This window comes from Dryobates pubescens, chromosome 1 (genome assembly GCF_014839835.1).
Source record: "Dryobates pubescens isolate bDryPub1 chromosome 1, bDryPub1.pri, whole genome shotgun sequence".
Taxonomy (NCBI): Eukaryota; Metazoa; Chordata; class Aves; order Piciformes; family Picidae; genus Dryobates; species Dryobates pubescens.
The window spans coordinates 20,666,457-20,687,547 of NC_071612.1; the positions used below are offsets into that span (position 1 = coordinate 20,666,457).

The window sequence follows — 21,091 nt, forward strand, 5'->3', positions numbered from 1 at the left end:
AAAGGTCATTTAATTTCAGTAGTAAATCAGTTTTGCATGTTACAGCTCCCTATCCATTAAAAATGAACTGGTTTTATTAATTGCAGAAAAATTTCCAGGTGTTAATTTCTTCTTGTACTGCTATTTACTATTATAACAATTGTCTATTAATAGTTTTATAGCAATTATTGGATATAATTCCCTCTCCCCAACCCCTGAACTCCCAGCTTCCCCAAAGTATCTGCATCAGAATGAAACACCAAAATCATTAAAAACAGCTTTTAACATTGAGGTAGGTAGAGGCAAGCAGTTCAATTTCTGGTCATCAAGGTGATACCTGACATGGAAGAAAGAACATTTCCTTTTCCTCAGCTTTTTGTGACCAAAAAGACAACATGACTGGTATCTACTTTTTTAACGGACTGCAAAACATATGAAATCACTGTCACCAGTGCAGCTGCCTATGAAAATGAACATCAGGAAAAATCAAACTTCATTAAATCAGTTCTAAGATAATAAAATATGGATCTGTATCCTATTATAAAAGAGATAAATTGGCTTTTCTGGGTTTTGAGAGTCTGGAAAACAGCAACAGATGATAGCAAGTAAAATAAAATAATTTATAGCAGATAAATGGGAGAATTCCTTTAGATGGTCTATAGCACAGCCTGTAACTTCTGACCTTTTAGAAACAATTCATGTTATAATTAGAACACATGTACTGTGTGCAGAGCACCTTTCTCACTATAACTTACAAAGCATTTGTTGTTGTGTGGCTTTTGGTTTGTTTGTTGGGGGACTTGGTGTGTGGGGTTGTTTTTTTGTTCTGGGGTTTGTTTTTTATTGGTTGGGTTTGGGTTTTTTTGGGGGGGGGGCATTGGTGTGTTTTGGTTGTTTGGTTTTCTTTTTTTGGGGAGGTGGGGTGGAGGGCTCAGTATCAAGTCTCCACAGTATTTACATGAAAGACAAAAGAAAAATGAGAGCCTACTTCCATAAGTTTTTCAAGATGTATTATCCATATGCACATTCTCATAGCAAAACTTATCTTTCCACATCCTCAAAGTGGAATAATATTGGCTAACAGTTCTCAAACATCAGGAAAGCATCCTGCGGGTTCTCATGTTTTAAACTGAAGGTATAAGAACTGAAGCAACACCTTCTTTTCGTTTTCTGGTGACCACAGGGTCCCTCATATACAGGGCTCCAAGGCAGCGCCTACAGAAATTAGGACACAAATGGATACCATATCTCAAAGAAGTCCAGTTCAGATGCAGAGAAGTAATTTGTAAAACTCCCTTTTCCATTTTTAACAGAACTATTCTTGTGCTTAGTGATCCCTCAGAATGTCTCTTGATTTACCTGGAGACAGAAGAATTGTGGGACAAAGGCCCAAAAAGACATACCAACAGGTATAAACATCATCCTGTAAACCCACCATAGGTTCTGTGTATGCAAACCATCTAAGTGAGCAGTTCCAAGTATTCAATAAGTTTTACAGACTCATTACAGATTTTTCTACAGCATTCAGAGTTTGATTGTTCCAGATCAGAAGTCCATTATAAAAACCCTGCTTTACCTGAGCAACCTAAGCAACATGAGTGGTTTCAAGGCTTACCCTTGAAATTACAGTCTGCAGTGTTCCTTGATTGGAAGAGCAGTTTGAAATCCACTTGGATGAAAACAAAAAGCAAGTAAATCTTACTTAATTACCACATCTTCTTTGACAAAATTAATCTAATCCAGGTTATTATCGTCCTGTGGTTGGTATGGATAGGGTTCACTTTACATGCAGAACCGTTTACTAGAAGACTTTCAAGGATATAAGGAAAATAATTAAAATCATATCAAGGCAGTTTTATTCAAAAAATAAAGAAATAAAATCAGATTCAGTCTGTTCCATAAGAAGCTTTAGAAAATGAAAGGTTCTTGTGGTTGCATGACTATTAAACACCCATCAAAACACGTTTCACTTCCAGATGTAGATTATGAGTAGAGGTTGGAGACTGGTTCTTTGTGAGGTGTGCATAACTGCATTAAAAGGTGGGGGGTTTTGATAAAACAGTTGAATTCTTAAGTCATCTTACACTACTACAAAAAGCTCCAATGAAAGAAATTGAACAAAAAAAAGTTTTATTTTGATACTTCTAAATTATAGTATCATAAAAAAATTTATTTCTGCAAATGTCAGCTGCATTCTGTTTTCAACAGTTGACGTGTTCATATACAGGTACAAACAATGGCAACAACTATACTGACTCAAAAAATACAATGCCACATTTGAACCTTCAGCTTTCCAATGTTTTTTCCATCTTCCCAGAAAATACATTTTAAAACATCCAATGTCCACACTCTTCAGTCTAGTAGAAAGTAAAGGAATCCTTTCACCATTAATATTCTGTTTAGCTTACTACTATTTTCAAGCATTAGTTAACCTCTAATATGTCTATTAACAGATCTGTTTTAAAAATACTTTTTTTCCCAAGTATTTTTGCTGTTATTCTTGTTAGAGAATTCTTTCCAGTTCAGTACTATGTCCTTCCAGCATCTCAATATATACAATACTTTTCTAATTTTTTAAGCACTGTGGCTTTGTAAAAAAAGCTATGCTAAATCAGATTAAGAATTACCTCTCTCCATTTTGTTTCTCAGTTTTAAGTGTGGGCTTATTCTACTCTAAATTTTCAATTCTTCTAAGGCCATATAATACGTTGTTTCGGCTTTATGCCAAAGAGGAATGAAGGAACTCTTTTCTCCCCCTCCTTCCCAACAGATTTGATTGGTATCTGCATAGAATTTTTATAACTAGAAGAGTGATATGTGCAGGATTGTACAGCAAATTTTGAAGAAATAAAAATAAAATCATTAATGCAAGTTATTCTTTGTGCAACTGCTTTCATTCATTTTCAAAACTGAGCTTTCTCAGAGCTCAAAAATGAACACTTAATTCCATAAGTAACAGCACTTCTGCTAAGGAATTTCATGGAACCAGGAAATCTTTCCAGTCTTCAGTCTAGTATAAAAGACCAGTATGTGAGCCTGATCATCTCGCAGAGGAAAGAAGCACTACCATCACCAGCTAAGAAATTGCTACCTTCTGTTTTGCAGCTTTGGCATTTCCATGCACAGCAGCTCTTTCAGCACGCAGACATTGTAACTTTTCTGCCTCTGTCATATCAATCCAAACTCCTCCTCTGGCAAAGTTACAAGGATTGCACTGTATCAAAATCCTTCACAGCTGGAATTAGTGGATGAGCATTATCTCTGTGTTATTCTGACTAGTTTCACCCAGATATTTTTCAACTTCAAAGAATGGGAAAACACAAAGAATTTTACTTTCCATACAGCCCAAGGCAAAGCATTAAAAAAAACCCCAAAACACAACAACCACATAATTGAAGGTGCAGATGATTCACTAAGTACTTAAAACTACCTAAAACCTCCCTAGGTATTGCAAGTTTGAGGTTTTCCAGTTAAGTGTTCTCTCAAATTCAGAAAACAAGAATACGGAACGTTACATAGGCCCTTCAAATCGGACACATACAAAGAATTCCGTATTACAGTTGCAAAGCATGCAGGAGCTTTGCCATCGAAGGTTATGTTAAACTAACCATTACAGCACTTTCTTACTCCATCTGTGACAACAATTTCAAGTGTCTTTTGTTTGGAAATTCAAATGATTAAATATAAACAGACACAGTAAAACCCCTGGAGCTTTACAGCTACTCAGCCAAAATCACCTCTGGTTTAACAGTTCTATCTCATGCTATTAAAAATGGATAACACCATGTAACAATTAGCAATGTCTGATTCTCACCCCTCAAAACTGAGAAGGTAATTGAAGTGTTTGAGTTCTACCCTGGTTTATTGCTAAAGTAACTTCCTGCTAGTGTGATGTTAAAACAGATTCAACGAGACAAAATCTGACTCCATAAGCAAAATTAGCAAAAGCACATTCATAAGGTGTCCCTTGCCACTTGCTGTTACCATGTTTGTTATTATAGTGCCTAGAACTACAGTAACACAGGTGGTTTTTACTTACAAGAAGTTGCTTTTTGGAAATAGCAGGGGTATTCTGGATGACAGTAGACCTACCTAGTCACTGCAAAAGAAAGGACATGCACCCTCTGTGTCTTTAGATAAACACATCCAGTCGTAGTTTCAGCATTTTTTGTTAATAACACTAGTAATATGGTACTACCTTAAATCACTAAGCACTGATAAGTAGTGTGACCTGCAAAATAACTCATAGGCTTCTGTTCACTGATTGGGTCAACACAAAGCAAAGTATTCATGCCCGTTAATTGCTTGTCTTCACTTGTTTTGCCCCAGGTGAGGTCATAGTAGCATGTCCTTGAAATACAATATGAAATCCCCCATAAAACATACCCATCTCATGGCTGAACAAATCCAGAATGATATCTATAATAAAAAAAAATTGGTCTTCCTTCCCCTGTCTCTTCAAAGTATTCTTGGTATTAGCCCTTCCAGGAAGAAAGTAGGAAACTTGGTTTCCATGCTATCACTCAGCATATGCAGGATCTCTATTTTTGTCTATTATAAAAAATGGTACTTCTGAGTCAGGATGGTACCATTTGTGAGTTATCACAGCCAGACTGTGGAGAAGAGACAGGAGAATCATACAGAAGAGGGAGATATATGCTTATCTTTAAATAGAGACACATTAACATTTGGGAAAGACTGAGGAAAGGAGCTTAAACACTTCTAAAGGGAAATTATCTCTTGTGATGGAGAATCTCCTGATCTCACCTTTGGCATGTTATCTTGCTTCTGAAAAAAAATCTTGCTCTCATTCACTACAACACTCCTGCCATCAAGTACTTCAGCACTTAAAACTAGAGGCTGGACTACAAAATTTACTAAGACTTCATGTTCCAAGCTATTTTATCTCCAGTTGTAAGACTATTTCTAACAAAACAACAAAAAAAAAAGTCAGTTTTGGTTATGGCACCTGTAAACAATGTAACATCGTGACATTTAAATTAGCAATAGGAATTACTATGAAATGTATTCTCATCTATTTTTCCATGTTGCATTTTCCATCTCAGGAAACACTTTATACAAAGACCAACAGATTCAAGTTCATTGGCCATATAAAAACCCTTTAGGAATAACAGATCTTCTTCATGGAGTATTTGTTCCTTCAAGTAGATTTAGTGCTGAGAGATTATGGTAGTTAAAGCACAAACAGAGGCTGTTGATAAAGTGGCAATGCGTAACATGTTGCAACATACTATAAAGGATCAATTGCCTGCAGTTCATCAGTATGGATATGGCAATGAAGTTCTGCTTTACATATTCCAGGCATTAAGAACTTTGTAGTGGAGATCACAGGAGGCTCTTCTTCCCCTATAAAAGGAAAAAAAAAAAAAAGTGAGGTTCATTAACTGAAACATAGAGTTTGTATTTGTTTGACATTTTAGAAACAATGCAATGAAAATTTGCAAACCCCCTGTGGATCATAATGCCATACATTCATAAGGCTCAACTACTGTGCTCAGTAACTTCTTATCTAAAAAAGTTAATAAAAATGTTCTCCCTGAGCACAGCTTCCTAGTAAAGACCTTACTAGTGAATGGACCTAGTAAAGGTCTGGTTATTGGTACTTCCTCAAAATTACACTGGTTTGAACTTCGGTTTATGATGCCCAATATGATGATCTCTTTGATCAGTAGTCTGCATATGAACTGCACTAAAAGATGTGAACTATTACAAATTATGTGATTTATGATTTTAATTCAAAACATTAAACCAGAAGAAAGATCTGCCTTGAGATGCCTAATGACAGAGCTATGTGATTCTGTTCTGACCAAGTAACGATTAACTAAATGGGTAACCAGAATAGAAATGGGACTGTGAGTTCAGAGTAACAATTAGAGCAATATTAAAAGCTAAAACTTTTTATCTACTCCTCTCATTATCAGGCATATAAATGTTAGGGCTACATATTTTGTGTGTCTGAGACAGTAAAAATATTTTAACAGGTTGCACCCCAATAGGCAGATGATGCTAAGTTCTAGATACTGTTTCCTTTGTATTTTGTACCTATTTAGGATGGCAGTTTGAGTAAGGGGAGGTTTGACTATGAGTTGATCAGGGTGGTGCTTTTGGACGGGGACATGTCCAAAACAAAGGGGGAAAGTAGAAGTTACTGCAGTTACTTAGGATGTTGGAACATCAGTGTTAAGATCTAACACTACCAGCTGGTGCTACAATGTTTGACCTCTACAGCTGGAACGTGTTAACAAATAGGTATGTGACTAGAGAATTAATTACTGGAAAGACTGCCTCTCTCTTCCTCAGCAGCTGGGATAGCCAGCTGACAGCTCTGTGGCTGAATCAGGAAGGGGGTACTGGTAAATCATTCTTGCAGAGAAGCCCTAAATCTTAAACTAGCATCCTACTTTCATCCAACATTAGCACCTTTACATATACCATCTGTAATTTTTTTCTACATATGCAAGAAAAGGCTATGGTAGAAGATGGCAGGAAATAAAAAGAATACAATGTCATTTTTGAAACAATAACGGAGTATTTTGACCTACACAGTAAATCAGCAAATCTGTATTTTTTTCCAACCTCAGGTTTTAGCTATTTTGTCTTCTCCAGCCTATACATATAAATTCTGTGTCTGCAAATCAACTTCTATATTCTCTCCTCCCAAGATAAATCTGGCACCAAATATGAGTTTATGAATAATAATAAAAAAAAAAATAATTCATTTAGCCAAAAGAAAGTCTAACACATTAGCTCACTGTCAGTGCTCAACCAAAAAAGCAGAACAGCATGCCACCATCAAAATGTGAGATTCCCCTGTGGAACTTGATTAAAGGAAATCTCAGCCAACAGCAGCTTTCTGAATCACTACAGTTGCTGGAACAGTCCACACTGATGTAGTTGCGATACCAGTTCAATGCACTGTAATTAGGAAGGTTAGGTCAGCTTTTTTATAGCCTGAGGTAATATTTACACCTTCAAACTGTAGGCATCTAAGCTGGGTATCTATTTTGGAAACTGTCTTCAAGCATTTAAATTCCTCCACTGTTCATTCCCCCCAGCTCCTTATCTGATGAGAAGCCTCATGTCATTCTGAAACTTGAGTTATCCACAGTACAAACTATACCCCTAAAGGTCCTAGTGTGTGCTGGAGCAAAACAGGATGTCAGTTTTAGATTTATGTCTGTTGTGTAAGAATGCTTCACCCTATCACCCTCTTGATTAAACTACACAGCTGTCAGCTGAGTATCCCAGCTGTCAAGGAGTCCCTGGAAGAAACCCACTCATAAGTTAAGGAAAAGAATAATTTTCATAAAGCTAGTGAAATCTGTCTTTTTTACCACCTTTGTACAATACTTACCTTTCTCTGCAGCCTCCTATATGGCTCCTCACATATTATCTTAAGCATTTTGAGATGGCAAAATACGCTCACAATAACTGAAATACGTTTTTTGAAACACTGCTATGTCTTACCTAAACCTGAAGATGAAGAAACACTTCCTGTAATGGAAGATGTTTCAGTTTGGTCTGTCAATAGTCCTTCCATTAAAGGTAAAGATAGTTCAGATGAAGGAACAGATGAATCATAGATTCCAGAATCTCGAGGCATATCTTTAAGATTTGAAGCTTTAACAACATGCAACAACGACTGAAGAACAGAGCTGCCACCACCTTGAATGTCCTGAGTTTCGATATCTTCTCCAAGGTTTAAGTGCTGAATTATACAGTGAGAGTCTGAATTCCCTGCTGCAATAATATTTACATCTGGTTTCAGGTAAAAATCGCTATCCATCACCTGTTTATTCACTAAGTCATTTAAAACCAAGCCTGAATCAAATTTTTCCATGACAGGCTCCGAGTAATGTAAGGAAGGTGGAGGGAAGGGAATAAATTGTTTCTCAAACCAGTCTGGTTCCTGATCAATGAACTGATGCATGTTGCAAATAGCAACATAAAGAGACCTTCCAGATTTGCTCCTGAAATAATTCCTTTTACTAATGTTAACAGGAAACCCCTCTGAATCCTGTACGCCATGATCTCTAGAGTGTAAATGTGAATACAGCTGAGGGAGATTGTCCATAAGTTTGTATTTTGTACTTAGATCCAGGATACCAGGGATATCTCCTTCACAGGAGTAATCAAAGTAGACTGCAATGAACTTGCAGAGGTCATCTGAATTCTGCTTTGCTTGACGAAGCTTCTCTGCAACAGTCAACACAGCAAACAGAAATAGTTCTCCCTTTCCTGCATCTTTGGTTACTCCTCGGTGTTTCCAGTTCCTTTTTTCAACAAAGTATTTCATTCCTTTGGAACACACAATGATGATAAACTGGGACTCATTTATTTTTTTAACAAGCCACTCCTTCTGATCTTCCTTACAAAGTTTTAGATCTTCCCACAAATCTAGAGCCACCTGGAAAAGAAAACAACATTCTACTTGATATTCATTATTAGATGTATTTGCTAATGAAAATTAAATCAGTCATATTCAGTGAATCAGCTTGTATTTATACAATGGTTGAGAATTAATGATGAGTTTAAATATACCTTGTCTCTGACACAAATACAAGCTATTTTAAAAGATAAATAAGCAATAAGTAACATAGTATTGATACTGGACAAACTGGAATCAGTGATATCAGCAGTTATTCACTAAAACAAGCAAAGCCTCACATTCATTCTAAACTCTCCTTGTAGGGTGAGTATTTCAGTAGGCTACAGAAGTAGGCTACAGAAGTAGGCTTGGGTGAAAAGGAAAACCTTCAGATCTCAGACTTCTCTCTTTTGTTTTAAAAGAACCTCCCCCCAAGAATTCTAGCTACTACAGAAACTGATTTTGCAGATTATTTATCACTTCAAGAATAACATACCTCATTATACCTATGTTACTTAAATTTATGGAATCAACAAGTAACAGAGCTAAGTCAAGTAACTGAATCTAAACTAGGTAGTTATTCAAAAAATAAAACCACAACAGATTTGGTACATAGCAGTATTACTCAGGGACTAAAAAGAGCATAGATGATACATCTGGGCCAGGTAAGTTACTGTTTACTTACCTGATCAAATTAGATACCAACAACCAGCAATAAACAATATACTGTGCCTGACTCAGACAATTTAACTGTTGCATATTTGTGTTCTTAATGTCGTAAATGTAATGGAAATCCATATTATCATTTTTTGCCTATCAATTAAGTCTGATGCCAAAAATTGTCATATCTAAATATGAACATAATTAGTGCCTGTAACATCAAGCCCTCCAAAGAGGTATGGTGTAGCAGGGCTGAAGTCCATCTCTAAGAAGGAGGTTCAAGTAAGTTCATTGTAAAACACCTCACTGGAACTATTTGAAACCCATGAATAAATTGTAAGCGTTCCCAAACATGCAAGGCATCGACTGTCTTACTGTGTATGGCCACCAGAGGTCAGACCAGCTGTAGAGTTGAAAACAGTTCCAGGTCACATTTAAAATCACGGTGGCAGTATTGAAACGCTGTAAAAATGGACTAACAATTGTCTTGCCTTTTCACAGCTGAAATGTGAAAGTGGCCCCATATCGATTATATTTTAGAAAGCAGCCTGAGATTCGAAGCCAAGTCACTCAAAGTAGCATTCTGAATGTCCTCAGCTTCAAATCACAACCAAGAAAGACATTCTGGTTTTACAGCAGTCATGGAATAGAAAGGAAGTTAAAAAACAAACAAAACAAAACAAAAAAATCAGTATAAAAAAATTATATAATGTCAACAATTAATCCTAATTACAGAGACTTAGCTTTATAAGTAGGAATTCTTATCAACTACTTAAAAATTACAATATAAAATGTATTTTAGAAATATTGAACTATATCAACCAGACACCAATACCTCTGTGGCTGCCAACTATAAAGATGCAAGATCTACTAAAGAGGAAAAGCAGATACTATGAAGCAACCTAAACACATCTGAGAAAGTCCTCAAATAAGTGAAGCACACTGTTGTGTGTGGGGGGGGTGTTATATGTGTTATGATCTGATTCCTTTTCTTAAGTAAAGAAAATTTAGATTGAAAATATTCAGAAAAAAGCCACAAAACAACAAAGTAATCTCTGTGGAAAGGAGAAATTGAAATGCCTCATTTTCAAGCACATATTATTATGTATTTTGGGAATGCTGCTTCAATTAAGGAAACTCTTTACAGAAGAAATGTGGCGTTTACCTCACAGCCACAAAAGTCCTGAAGAAAATATGCAAAGCATTGGATGACATTAATGTGTTTCTGGCAATCTTTACTGGAATAGCAGATGAACACTTTTGGTCGGGGACGAAGTCGTTCCACATGGAGGCCTGCAGCATATGCTGAAGATTCTGAGCTCTCTTCATCTAAATGGGAATATATATTTTCTAAATTGGAAGAAAGAAAGAAAGAGTTTGGCTTGGTTTTGTAAAACTTTTTGTAGGCTCATTACTAATGTATACAATAGTGACTGTTTCCAAAAGCAATTTTTTCCAGCCTGAAAAAGAAAAGTTGCACACACTATTTATCTAGTTGTAAACTGCAACATGTGGAATGCGCTTTGAAAGGGAAGTGTGCAGTTTTTACACCAAAGCTCAGAAAAAGTGAGATGCATTTTACAAACAGAATGAGACTGTTTCACCTCAACCCAGCTGCAACCATCTTCACCTTTCTGTTCAAGTATTATAAGCCTTACAGATGATGTAACAGCATCAAGAGTTTCCTGCACAACAGACTCTTGCTTAAAAACAAACAAAACCAACACAAAACCAAAAACAACCAACAACAAAACACCAAAAGCCAAGTAAGAATACTGCACTCCAGGGACATAGATCCCTTCAGAATATCATACAGTATTGTCTCTGGTATGTTTGCATATGTGTATATATATATATATGCACACACACACACCAGAGATGCATTAATTTAACATGAATATGAATTAAGATATTATTAATCAAACCAGAAATAGCTACTAGTGTTTCATTCCTTGTATAGATGCTTTTACGATGGAACATAAAAGTCCGTTCTTATGGCAGACTAGTTCAAGCTGGTTCTGCAGTTGATTAGGCTAATTTGGAACAACACATAAGTATTTCAAAATACAAATATCCATCTAGGGATTTAATTCAGCAGGTATAACTATTCCGGAACAACTCCCTCTGTAGACAAATCCTTAGGGATTTGTCTGTTTTTTCTGTTGGAACTGTGCTAGCGGTATGCGAAGAGATAGCTATGAAAGACCAGAAGGTAAAGGGATTTAACCCAGATGGTACATAGCACTTGCAGTATACGTCAGCGCCAAAATTCAGATGGATAACACAGATATGTGAGGTTTGGGGAAGTAATCTCTTTTTCCATATTTGTGAAACTGCATGATCCCTGGATTCTACACAAAATTGCAATTGATTTTCAATATCTTAATGTAGCAAGAGTGTCTTGCCAGCCCCTGGACACAAAGGAAAGAGAAGTCAGCAAAACTGGATGGAATCTAATTTAGACAAACATCTGCGATTAAGTCTTCAAGTCATTTTAGGAAGATGGCTTTGGAAATAGTGCAAAGGTAGCTTCCAGGAAAAGTGAGCAAATTGGGAGTAACAGATACAGGTAGTATTGTAGACAGTGCTGAGAACTGTGTTGGTATCATGTGGCTTTATTTTCCTTTTGGTGATTCAAAATAAATATGGATCAGACATTTCTGAATGAAATAAGGGAATGTTTAAATTATGTCAATTTACAGACCTGTCTGTACTTTACATGGTCATGTAGTACTTTCACAGTAAAAAAGCAATCTGAAACCTGAAGTATTTCCCAACAGGAATTTTGTTGTCTCCATTCTACTCTGAAGTCTTTATTTGTGACACAATACTTTCTATGGCAATAAAAAAAAAAAACATCAAGCACTTGATTAAGTTTCAACACACAAAAAAGCTGTGGGGAAGGAGACAGAAGCAGAAAAGAAAGAAGGCTCCTCAGATAAAGGTTTTTTCCAGAATAAATCTACTGCTTCCGACTTTTTTGGTTGCAAAAGTACATCTTTAAATGGAAATTTGTATTAAATAAACCCTCTTACCTTGCTGTTTCTTGCGACACATCACTGTGAAAAGCGTTGCAAATGCTGAAATGACAACTAAAGGGACTGTAATGGCAATAGCTCTTATCGGTCCAGCCCATGGAGAATGCACTTAAAAATGAAGCAGAATTAGCCATATGCAAATAAAATATATTACAATTGTCTAATCAAATCTTCACACTGGGACTATAAAACCGCAGTACGCTACTATCAGGTAATTCTCAAACAAGCAGTAGAATCAAACATCATGTTCTGCTCCATTTTAAATGTTCTCTGCTGATTGCCTCTGTTACCACAGAACTAGAGTGCCTAACATGCATGAGAAGCCAACTCATCTCCTCCCACAAGAAGTTCACATGAAGTGGACTTTTGGTAAGATATGCAAAAGTCTTCAGGACCTGACAGATTTTTGTTCCAGGGTGCTGAACTCACCACATAGAAAGAACTGCCCTCCTGCACAGATTACCTTCAACAATCAGCATTGGGGTTCAGCCAATTTTGCCTTCCTCTGCAGCTATATTTTGTATCTGCAGTTACATTCTGAAATTGCTATTTAGCTTCTCAGTAACTGGTCTGATACAGACATGCTAAGCACCAACTTGACATGTTTTCCAGACTGCTTGATTTGATTTCAGGGCTGAAGTACACAGACAGGTAATATGTTTAGGCTGCTCTCACAGTTTCACTACATTCTTTTCACACTACTTCATGCATCAGTTGTACAAAATTAGGGTACAGGCTATGATTCTTCATAGCCATAAATACAACAAAAGTGACTTTCCCATAAAGATTTCCAATGATATACAGATCTAAACTGTACTAAATATTCATGTACAGAGATGCAGGTGTGTATGTATTTTTTTTTAACATTAGGTCAAAAAACCCCCAAACCCACAGCACAACTACCTCAGTAGTCTTGATCATGGCAAATAGACACAGGTCAAATTGAGATTAATTTCGATTCAGTTTTAATGGTGTTGGAAATAAATATGGTAAATGCTGTATACTATTTAAAAAACACATAATTCCTACCTGGTTTTAGTGCATAGTGCATCGTTTTCCTTGTTGTATTGGTGTCATCAACCAGCTTTGAAAAGTAAAAGTTGAATTAAATTTTGTGGAAATGTATTTTTACTTAATTTCTGCTATATGTGGACAACTATAACAGCCCTGATTACCAAATATGATAAAAGTTACCGTTCAGCGAGTTAAAATTAAAGAGCACAACCAACTAGTAATTAATGAAATAATTTGTCTTCTCTGGTACATGTTTTTATGTTGTAATATTAACTTTCAGAGTTCACACACTGTTATTATCAAGAGAAACACACAGCTTTTTAGTATAAATTGGCCAAACTACAGAATTCCAGTTTTTAGCAAAATAAATAATTAAGTCCAAGAATCATGCAGACCCACAACTGCACCTGAAAACAGAGATGACACTTTTAAACGCTTAGGGAAATAAAACTATGGAAAAGTCAAAAACAATCTGTCTAAAAAACTTTACTTCCCCAAGGTACTTCAGTAAGGATGTCTGAAGTTCCATTTTACCACCATGGCTTGAAATACTTTGATTTCAGTTAACTACTCCATCAACATACTTATTCAGTTGTTGTACAAATGACTATTTTTCAGTATTACCTCAATTATATAATCTCCTGGAGAGACATTCTGAAGAACACAACTTGTAGTATCTGTGTTTTGCTCCTGTATCAAAAAAAGAGGATACTTTGCAAGATATTCACATGCTTTTAAAACCTAAAGAAAAATACATTTGCCTTGCTTTAGAAATATACAGTGTCCTCCTATACTAAGACACCTTAAACCAGCAAAACTAAGTCTCTCCATTCAAACATGTAAGGAAAACAATCCTTTGCCTGCAGTTCTGTAATATGAGTAACAATTGGGGCTGTGGTGGGGGGTGGTGGTGTAAGTCTTAGCAATTTGGTTTAACACACAAACTCTACTTTATGCCCTGAAGCTCCCTAGCTTTCAGACTTAGGATGAAGGTTTGACCACTGAGAACGAACTAGCCATTGAATACTAATGAAAGTTAGGGGAAAAAAAAGCAACAGTAAATTGCAGCTCCTGTAAACAGACTTAGGCACAGAGCTGTACAAATCACAGAGAGTAATTCCATGCATGCACTAAAAACGGAGTTTTCTTCTGATACTATCTCAGGTGGGTAATCATTGAAGTAGTCAAATTTGGTGTTGTGGTGGGTTAAAATCCCTCCCTCCCCCCCCCCCGCCTCCAAGATTAACTTTTCCAGACCAGCTCAGTTGGAAGCAAATGAAAGCTGTATTTATAGGCAAAACTACAATCTACTATGAAATGCAATGAATGTGTATAAAATGTACAGTATTTACAATATTTACAGATATTTACAATTAACAAACAACACAAGAACCCCCCTGATGAAGAAGACCAAGGAAGCCGTCTCTCTGCCCCCCTGACCCCCTGTCCAAAAGGGAGAAAGAAGCAGAGAAAAAGTAGCCATTGGACTTAACCAAAACAATGCAGTCAAGGTCAAGCAGAAGCAGTGTTAGTATCCTCTCCAGAGCAACGAAGTGAGAAGCCCCCCAGTGTGTTTTGGTACAACCAGTCTTATAGCAGATATTTCTCCAATGAAATTGTTTAGAATTATCTTTGGTTTTCCTTTTCCCACCTGATAGTGAATTGTTTACATTTTTCTACTTTTCTGCTCGAAATCTGCAACAAAATTTTAAAGGCATAGCCTAAAACTATCACAGGTGAAAAGATGAAATACAAAAGTAGGAAATAATATGTATAACAATCATCATAAAACTCCAGTCGGAAGTACTAATTAGTTGCAGGGTCTTGAAGACAGAGAACAGTCTCTTCCCATTTGCTAATCCTGTTCCAATGAAGCCCTCAAGCCTGGTTTTGACTGATGAGTGCTATCACTATACTATTATTATTTACATAAATTGTACTAAATAGTTTTAGAATTCTAGAACTGATAGGCCAGCACCAGAACAAGAGGACACCGTCTCAAGCTGCGCCAGGGGAGGTTCAGACTGGATGTTAGGAGGAAATTCTACACAGAGAGAACGATTGCCCATTGGAATGGGCTGCCCAGGGAGGTGTTGGAGTCACCATCATTAGAGGTGTTTTGGAGGAGACTGGATGGGGTGCTTGGTTGCATGGCTTAGTTGATTAGGTGGTGATGGATGATAGGTTGGACGTGAGGATATTGAAGGTATCTTCAACCTGGTTTATTCTATTCTACTCCACATTGTATTAAGCTTTAAGTGTCCATGAAACCTTAGATGACCTAATGTTGGGTTTGTGCTTTTAAGAGTTGCAAAACTCAGTGACATACCTGTTTGCAGGTCTTTTGCTTAAATGACCCTTCATGCTTAAGTTTGTAGTGAAGAAAGTAATACTTAAAACCAAAGTTGAGAGGTGCATGATCAAAAGACACTTGCACGTTGAAACCCTGTTGGGTAACATTCAGATTCCTTGGCTTCCAATCTGTGAGAGAAGACATTCCTTAATTGCAAAAAAGTGACTTGTCAAGTACAGTAACTTCTTGTGAGACAAATTTACAGAAGGTACATTTACTTACAAGGTTTGCAGACAAGATTTTCTGGCTGTAGTAACAATTCACATGCTACAAATGCACAGGAAAAAAAATGATTAAGATACAGTATCAAAATGGTACTTAATTAGAAAAATAACCAGGGCAAAAGAAAGCAGTTTATCATTTTGAAGACAGTGCTCCCATTTCTTTCCCACTCTCTAACATGGATGGAGTAAATTTATTTTGCAAAATTAGGTTCTTTGTTATGATTTCAAGTCCCTTCTCTTCTTTGTAACTGAAACACAGGTTCTACATTTTAAAATGGCGCTCCTTAGTGAGGCAAATGGGACGGCATCAGGCACAGCAGAGCAGCAGAAGTTGAAACAAGCCTTAAATACATTTACTGAAGAGTAAATAAGGATGCTGAACACTACTACAAAGACAAATGTTGTTATGGTCTGCATCAACAGACACTTGAAAATCTTGCAAGAAAGTATTTTGTTTTGGGTGGGTATTTTGGCTATAAAAAACACCACCACAAACTAAGCAGGACAATTATCAACATTTCACCCCAAAGTATACTTGCAACTTCTCATCATACTATTTAAGCACTACACAACTTATTCAAATTTCTTCTTCTCTAACTTCAATGAGAAATGCTAAGTAATTCAGACAAATTCACCTTGGTTTGTTGGTATCTAATTTTGTAAGTACTCATAAAAAATTATCTCTAGATATATGACTTTGAAACTATGATCTCAAAACCAAAGAAAACCCAAGCTTCTTCATAATGTCCAAGGAAGAGAAGGAACTCACCAATTCACAAGTTCCTGAGAACTATGGGAGTAGTTCTACCGTAGGCAAACCTGATATCATCTCAGACCCACCTGAGACTTTTCTTCTGGTTCTTGCCTAATGCGTATTATTACACACCACAGATTTATTCTCTCCACTTAACACTAAGATCTTCCTTCAAAGACTACCTCAGCAACTATTTTAACCCAGACTCATTTAACATCACCATCTACCACATTCTTTTGTTGGGAAAACTAGAAAGCCAGGGAGGGAGGCACCCATTAGTGAAAACTAGAAAGCCAGGGAGGAAGGCACCCATTAGTGAAGAGACGCTATGAAATACCAATGTATGCAATACTTACGTCTGGTTCGGAAGAAGAACGGGTGGTAATTGCTTTCATTTTTAAGGGAAGGAAAGGGAACAATCTTTACAAAGTAATCTGTTTCAAACTTCAGATTTACAAAGGGCTGGGATTCCATTCCCTACAAAAAGATAAAATTGCAATATATTTTAAAATCAACTCTTATAACTGAATATATCTTTCAAAACAAGCCTGCACACATAAGCAGAAATTGGTACAAGTCCTTTATCTACCCCTCCATTACACATTGATGTGAGGAATCTCAGTGGAGAGTTGCACATGAACTACTAAGCCATGTGCACATGTACTCCAGTCACCCAAATGACAGTTTCCAACCTCAGAAAAGCTTCTATACAAGGGGACTAGATCTGTCTCTAGAACAACAACAATCATTAGTTTAAAGAATAATAGTTTTAGGAAGCAACCTGCATCTCATAAAACATAATTTAATGACACATTTACATTTATATGCAACATATAAACACTTCCCAGCCTACTCACACAATTAAGCAACAATACAACTTCTCTTGAAACCAAGTACTTACTATTCGTTTAAAACTGGGGCTGAGCTGCTTTGGATCTTTTAAAACCATCTGCTGGCATTGTCTTCCCTCTGACTTCAACTCCTCAAGTATTACTCGAAATCCCTTCAGGTATTCAATCCCTGCAAAGAGCAGAGCATTTAAACACAAAACCTGTATTTCAAAATGCATAATGGCATTTTATGTCATTTATAAAGAAAACTTATCATTCGTATCAAATACATTTGTGATTATAATACCTGTTGCTGAATGTCAGTTCTTCCAACATTTGCTATCTTGCTTATTTAAAATCCAGTCCTTGGCAAAGAATGCAATTACCACATACTTGTGTAATGCTTAGAGCAGAGGGGCCCACATCTCAGATGTGGCTTCCAAACTGTTACTGTAATGTAAGTTACCGTTATCTTCATCTCACTCTGGAATAATTCATAGTAACTTCACATTTCCACTATTCACAATGAAATAAATCATTTTACTAGCAAATCACAGGAATATTCCTTCGTAACATCTTTCTAGCATTTTTGAGACTATGAGATTAAAGTGATAGTTGTTACAACTTCTTTAGTGCTAGCATAGTATGGGATAGCAGAAAATTGACTTAAGTGAAATGGAATTTATTCCAGTGCATGAATATTTCCAGTTATTTATAATATCAGAACTACATACATATTCTTCAAGCTACACTAACACAACTCTCACTACAGTGTCTTTGCATTTCTTTGTGATGTTCTCATGGAATTACTTTCATAACATGACTAAAATGAGTCACAACAATGCAAATGTCACAGGACAATGCCAGTGTTACCCTGTAATAGCTCTATGGCTCAGGTTTCGTAGCCCCTGCATACTTGTTCAAGAAAAACTATCACTACTCCATCTAACTACATCTATCCAACAGCATTAAATATGGCAGACTACATACTTATCAAAGACACTGCCACAGTATTTGTAAGCTAAATGCTAAATAAATAACAATTAAGTAAATTTACTTTATGCTATGCTTGGTAATTAAAAGAAGAAAATCCCAAATGTACAACCTGTTTCCAATTTTCATAGGTCTGTGGAGTGTTTTAATCTCTTTTAATGCTGTAGAAGACTTCGCGTTGCCCAATGTGTGCTTAATATTCTATGGAACAAAAGCACTATTTGTGCTTACATGAAGACCACGAAAGAGAAAGTGTCCGGTCTCCATGTTACCCGAGATGTTTCAACAGCAGTTCTGTCCTCATGCTTTCTGAAGGATTAACCTTTGATCACTAAAAGAAAATGCACCAGGCTTTGCTTCCCATGGAGATTTGATACATCCAGTCTGCAGCTTAAGATTACCAAAGGCTTTCAACTGCAATGTTCTGCAGAATTAAGCGTAATTTTCATACACTCTTTCAAACCCCTGAAATTAGCCATCTTTTTGAAAAGGACAATTTTTCTTATTGAAATGTTTGATTTAATAAATGCAAGCCTAGGCTTAAAAAAATTATCAAGCTTAATAAGTACGCATTTGCATTATTAGTCATACCTCAGCACTTAGGATATAAGCCCACCACATATATGGGAACTTTCAGCTATTAGTAAATCATACGAAAACACCTGATCTAAAAGGTTTTCGAGGAAGTAATGAACCATGAAATAACAAGCTGAGACTCTGCTGTATGAGAAAAAGAACATGAAAACAGATTTCTATTTTATTTTTTGAGACAATATTGTGCTTAATTCTATTTCATTGATACAGAAAAGCACCTTTGCAGTTAAAATTCTTTAATGAAGCATGAAAAACATTCAAGAAGGAAATTCTTCTATTTGCTAAATACTAGTGACCAGAAGACCTGAGTTTATATTAAGTTGCTTTACATACATTTAAGTTACTTTGCATTTATTGGCATACCTACAAGGCAATACATCACAATACTCTGAAAGTAAATGAAAGAGCGAGGGCACCACTCTGAACCTTCCACATGGCAGAACAATCACTCTTCCTTGAGGATTACCTCACGTACCACACGTGAAATGCAAACACCTGACACAGAGACTAAGGGTGCCAGTGTCAATCCATATGTTAAACACTATCAAAGCTTAACCTTTCTTTTCAAGATCTGAACCACCCATAAAGAGAAGTTCTAAAATCTTCACATGCCTCCATGGATCATCTTGTACATCCCTCACTTCAGAGACTACTGCTCTAGTGGGCAACAAGGTACTTCCAGTGACATTGAAATGACTAAGGAATATTCTTAGTGACAAGGAAACACACTGAAGTTGGCATAGCTATGATTAAATAATGTTTTCCACCTGTAAGAATTTGCATCCTAAAGAGTCTTCAAACATGACCGCAATTAAATTCCATCAATGTCACTCAGATGCACCCATGTCTTGGGGCAGGGAATGAAACTACACACTTCTGAGGAGCAGGAAAAATACAGCAAACTGGAATAGTAAAAAGCAGTATATGGGAGCAAAAATAGCAACTTTGCAAATCTAAGAATTTCCTCCTTAAGTTTTTTTTTGCTTCAATGACACCAAGTATAATTTAATCATTTTACTTAGTAACCACAAGAACTTATTACCCAATTAATAAGTCCATTTCTTTCTAATACTCACCAATAGCATTTGCTACCCAAAATACTGTCACTGCAACCTGCTCATAACAGGCATACTGGCTGATAGTTATATTCTGCACATCTCCAATCACGTGCTTTCCCACAGAATTCAGGTAGGGTGTGCAGTCTAAAACGTGGAGAAATAAATGCTTTAAGAAAAATATTCTTGTTGACCTTCTTGTGATGTATCAGAGCAAGAAAATCATCATCTGCCAACAGCATCAAAAGAGCTAGTCAAGCAACCAGTTTACATGACCCACACCCTTCCATCTAAACAAAGGACTACATTAATTTCCTAACATTTCCTCAAGATTAAGCAAAGTAAAAGTACATGTGCACTATTTACAACAATAAGTACTGTATGCAAATCTAGATGAAGCTTTTCTGAGGACACCGAAAACCACAAAACTTTCCAAATAATTCAGCACAACCACTTTCACCCATTGCAGAGCTTCATTTCACAAGACTCCAAAGGAAATTATGCATTTATAATACCAGCATAGCCTGTACCATAGTAAGAATAAAAATGACATGTGCTAGGACTTGGAAAAGAGAACAGTTATTCCTCACTAATTACTCAAAAGAATATGAAGCGTGTCATTAATTTTGTGCATGTACAGCGCTTAGAGCAAGAGAATGTTGGTCAATGATCAGGCATGTATGAGAACAATGAGCAATGTAAAGCCTTAGAACTGGTGCTCAAGAAGTGCTTTTTAATCATGATGGTGTTGATCCTGACCACAAAGAACCTACTGCCAAGATCCATCTCATCTGTCATCTATTCAGTAGCCACACCCCTGCCATGATCCATCTGGAACTGGTTTTGTCTCGATACCCTCACAAAATATAGTGTATTCCATAAAGTTATGGCTCTGTAAACCTCAGCTTTCATTAAGAAAATGCAATACAAGAAAAACCTTTGTTACTTGTTGAACTTGACCATGCTTTTACACATTCAAAATCAGAAAACAAATAATCCCCAATTTTATTACTTTAAAAGCCTTTAGGTTCATACTTTGTGGCAAGAAGAGAAGTAGGGAACAGGGAATTTAATAGTTCTGAAGCACAGTAAGCACAAAAAGTGTATGCACAAACATTTTGCTTTTGAACTAGTAAACCCAACAAAATCCAGAAAAAGTTGACACCAGTAGAGTCTATATATTATTGACTCCTGATTAAATCTAAAAA

At 36.4% G+C, this 21,091-nt stretch overlaps 1 protein-coding gene across 1 annotated transcript in view; it reads right to left on the reverse strand.

Moving 5' to 3' along the window:
* Positions 1-4,659: 4,659 nt before the first annotated feature.
* The window catches only part of IL17RD (interleukin 17 receptor D), a 45,799-nt gene continuing 29,367 nt past the window's right edge, over positions 4,660-21,091 (reverse strand). The window contains exons 3-13 of the mRNA XM_054162286.1: positions 19,905-20,030; positions 17,313-17,431; positions 16,768-16,888; positions 15,656-15,700; positions 15,410-15,561; positions 13,705-13,770; positions 13,096-13,150; positions 12,064-12,174; positions 10,194-10,378; positions 7,468-8,407; positions 4,660-5,346 (exon numbers count right to left, since the gene is read on the reverse strand). Of these exons, the coding sequence (XP_054018261.1) occupies positions 5,231-5,346; positions 7,468-8,407; positions 10,194-10,378; positions 12,064-12,174; positions 13,096-13,150; positions 13,705-13,770; positions 15,410-15,561; positions 15,656-15,700; positions 16,768-16,888; positions 17,313-17,360 (1,839 nt within the window). The 5' untranslated portion in view covers positions 17,361-17,431; positions 19,905-20,030 and the 3' untranslated portion in view covers positions 4,660-5,230. The remainder of the gene's footprint in view (positions 5,347-7,467; positions 8,408-10,193; positions 10,379-12,063; positions 12,175-13,095; positions 13,151-13,704; positions 13,771-15,409; positions 15,562-15,655; positions 15,701-16,767; positions 16,889-17,312; positions 17,432-19,904; positions 20,031-21,091) is intronic.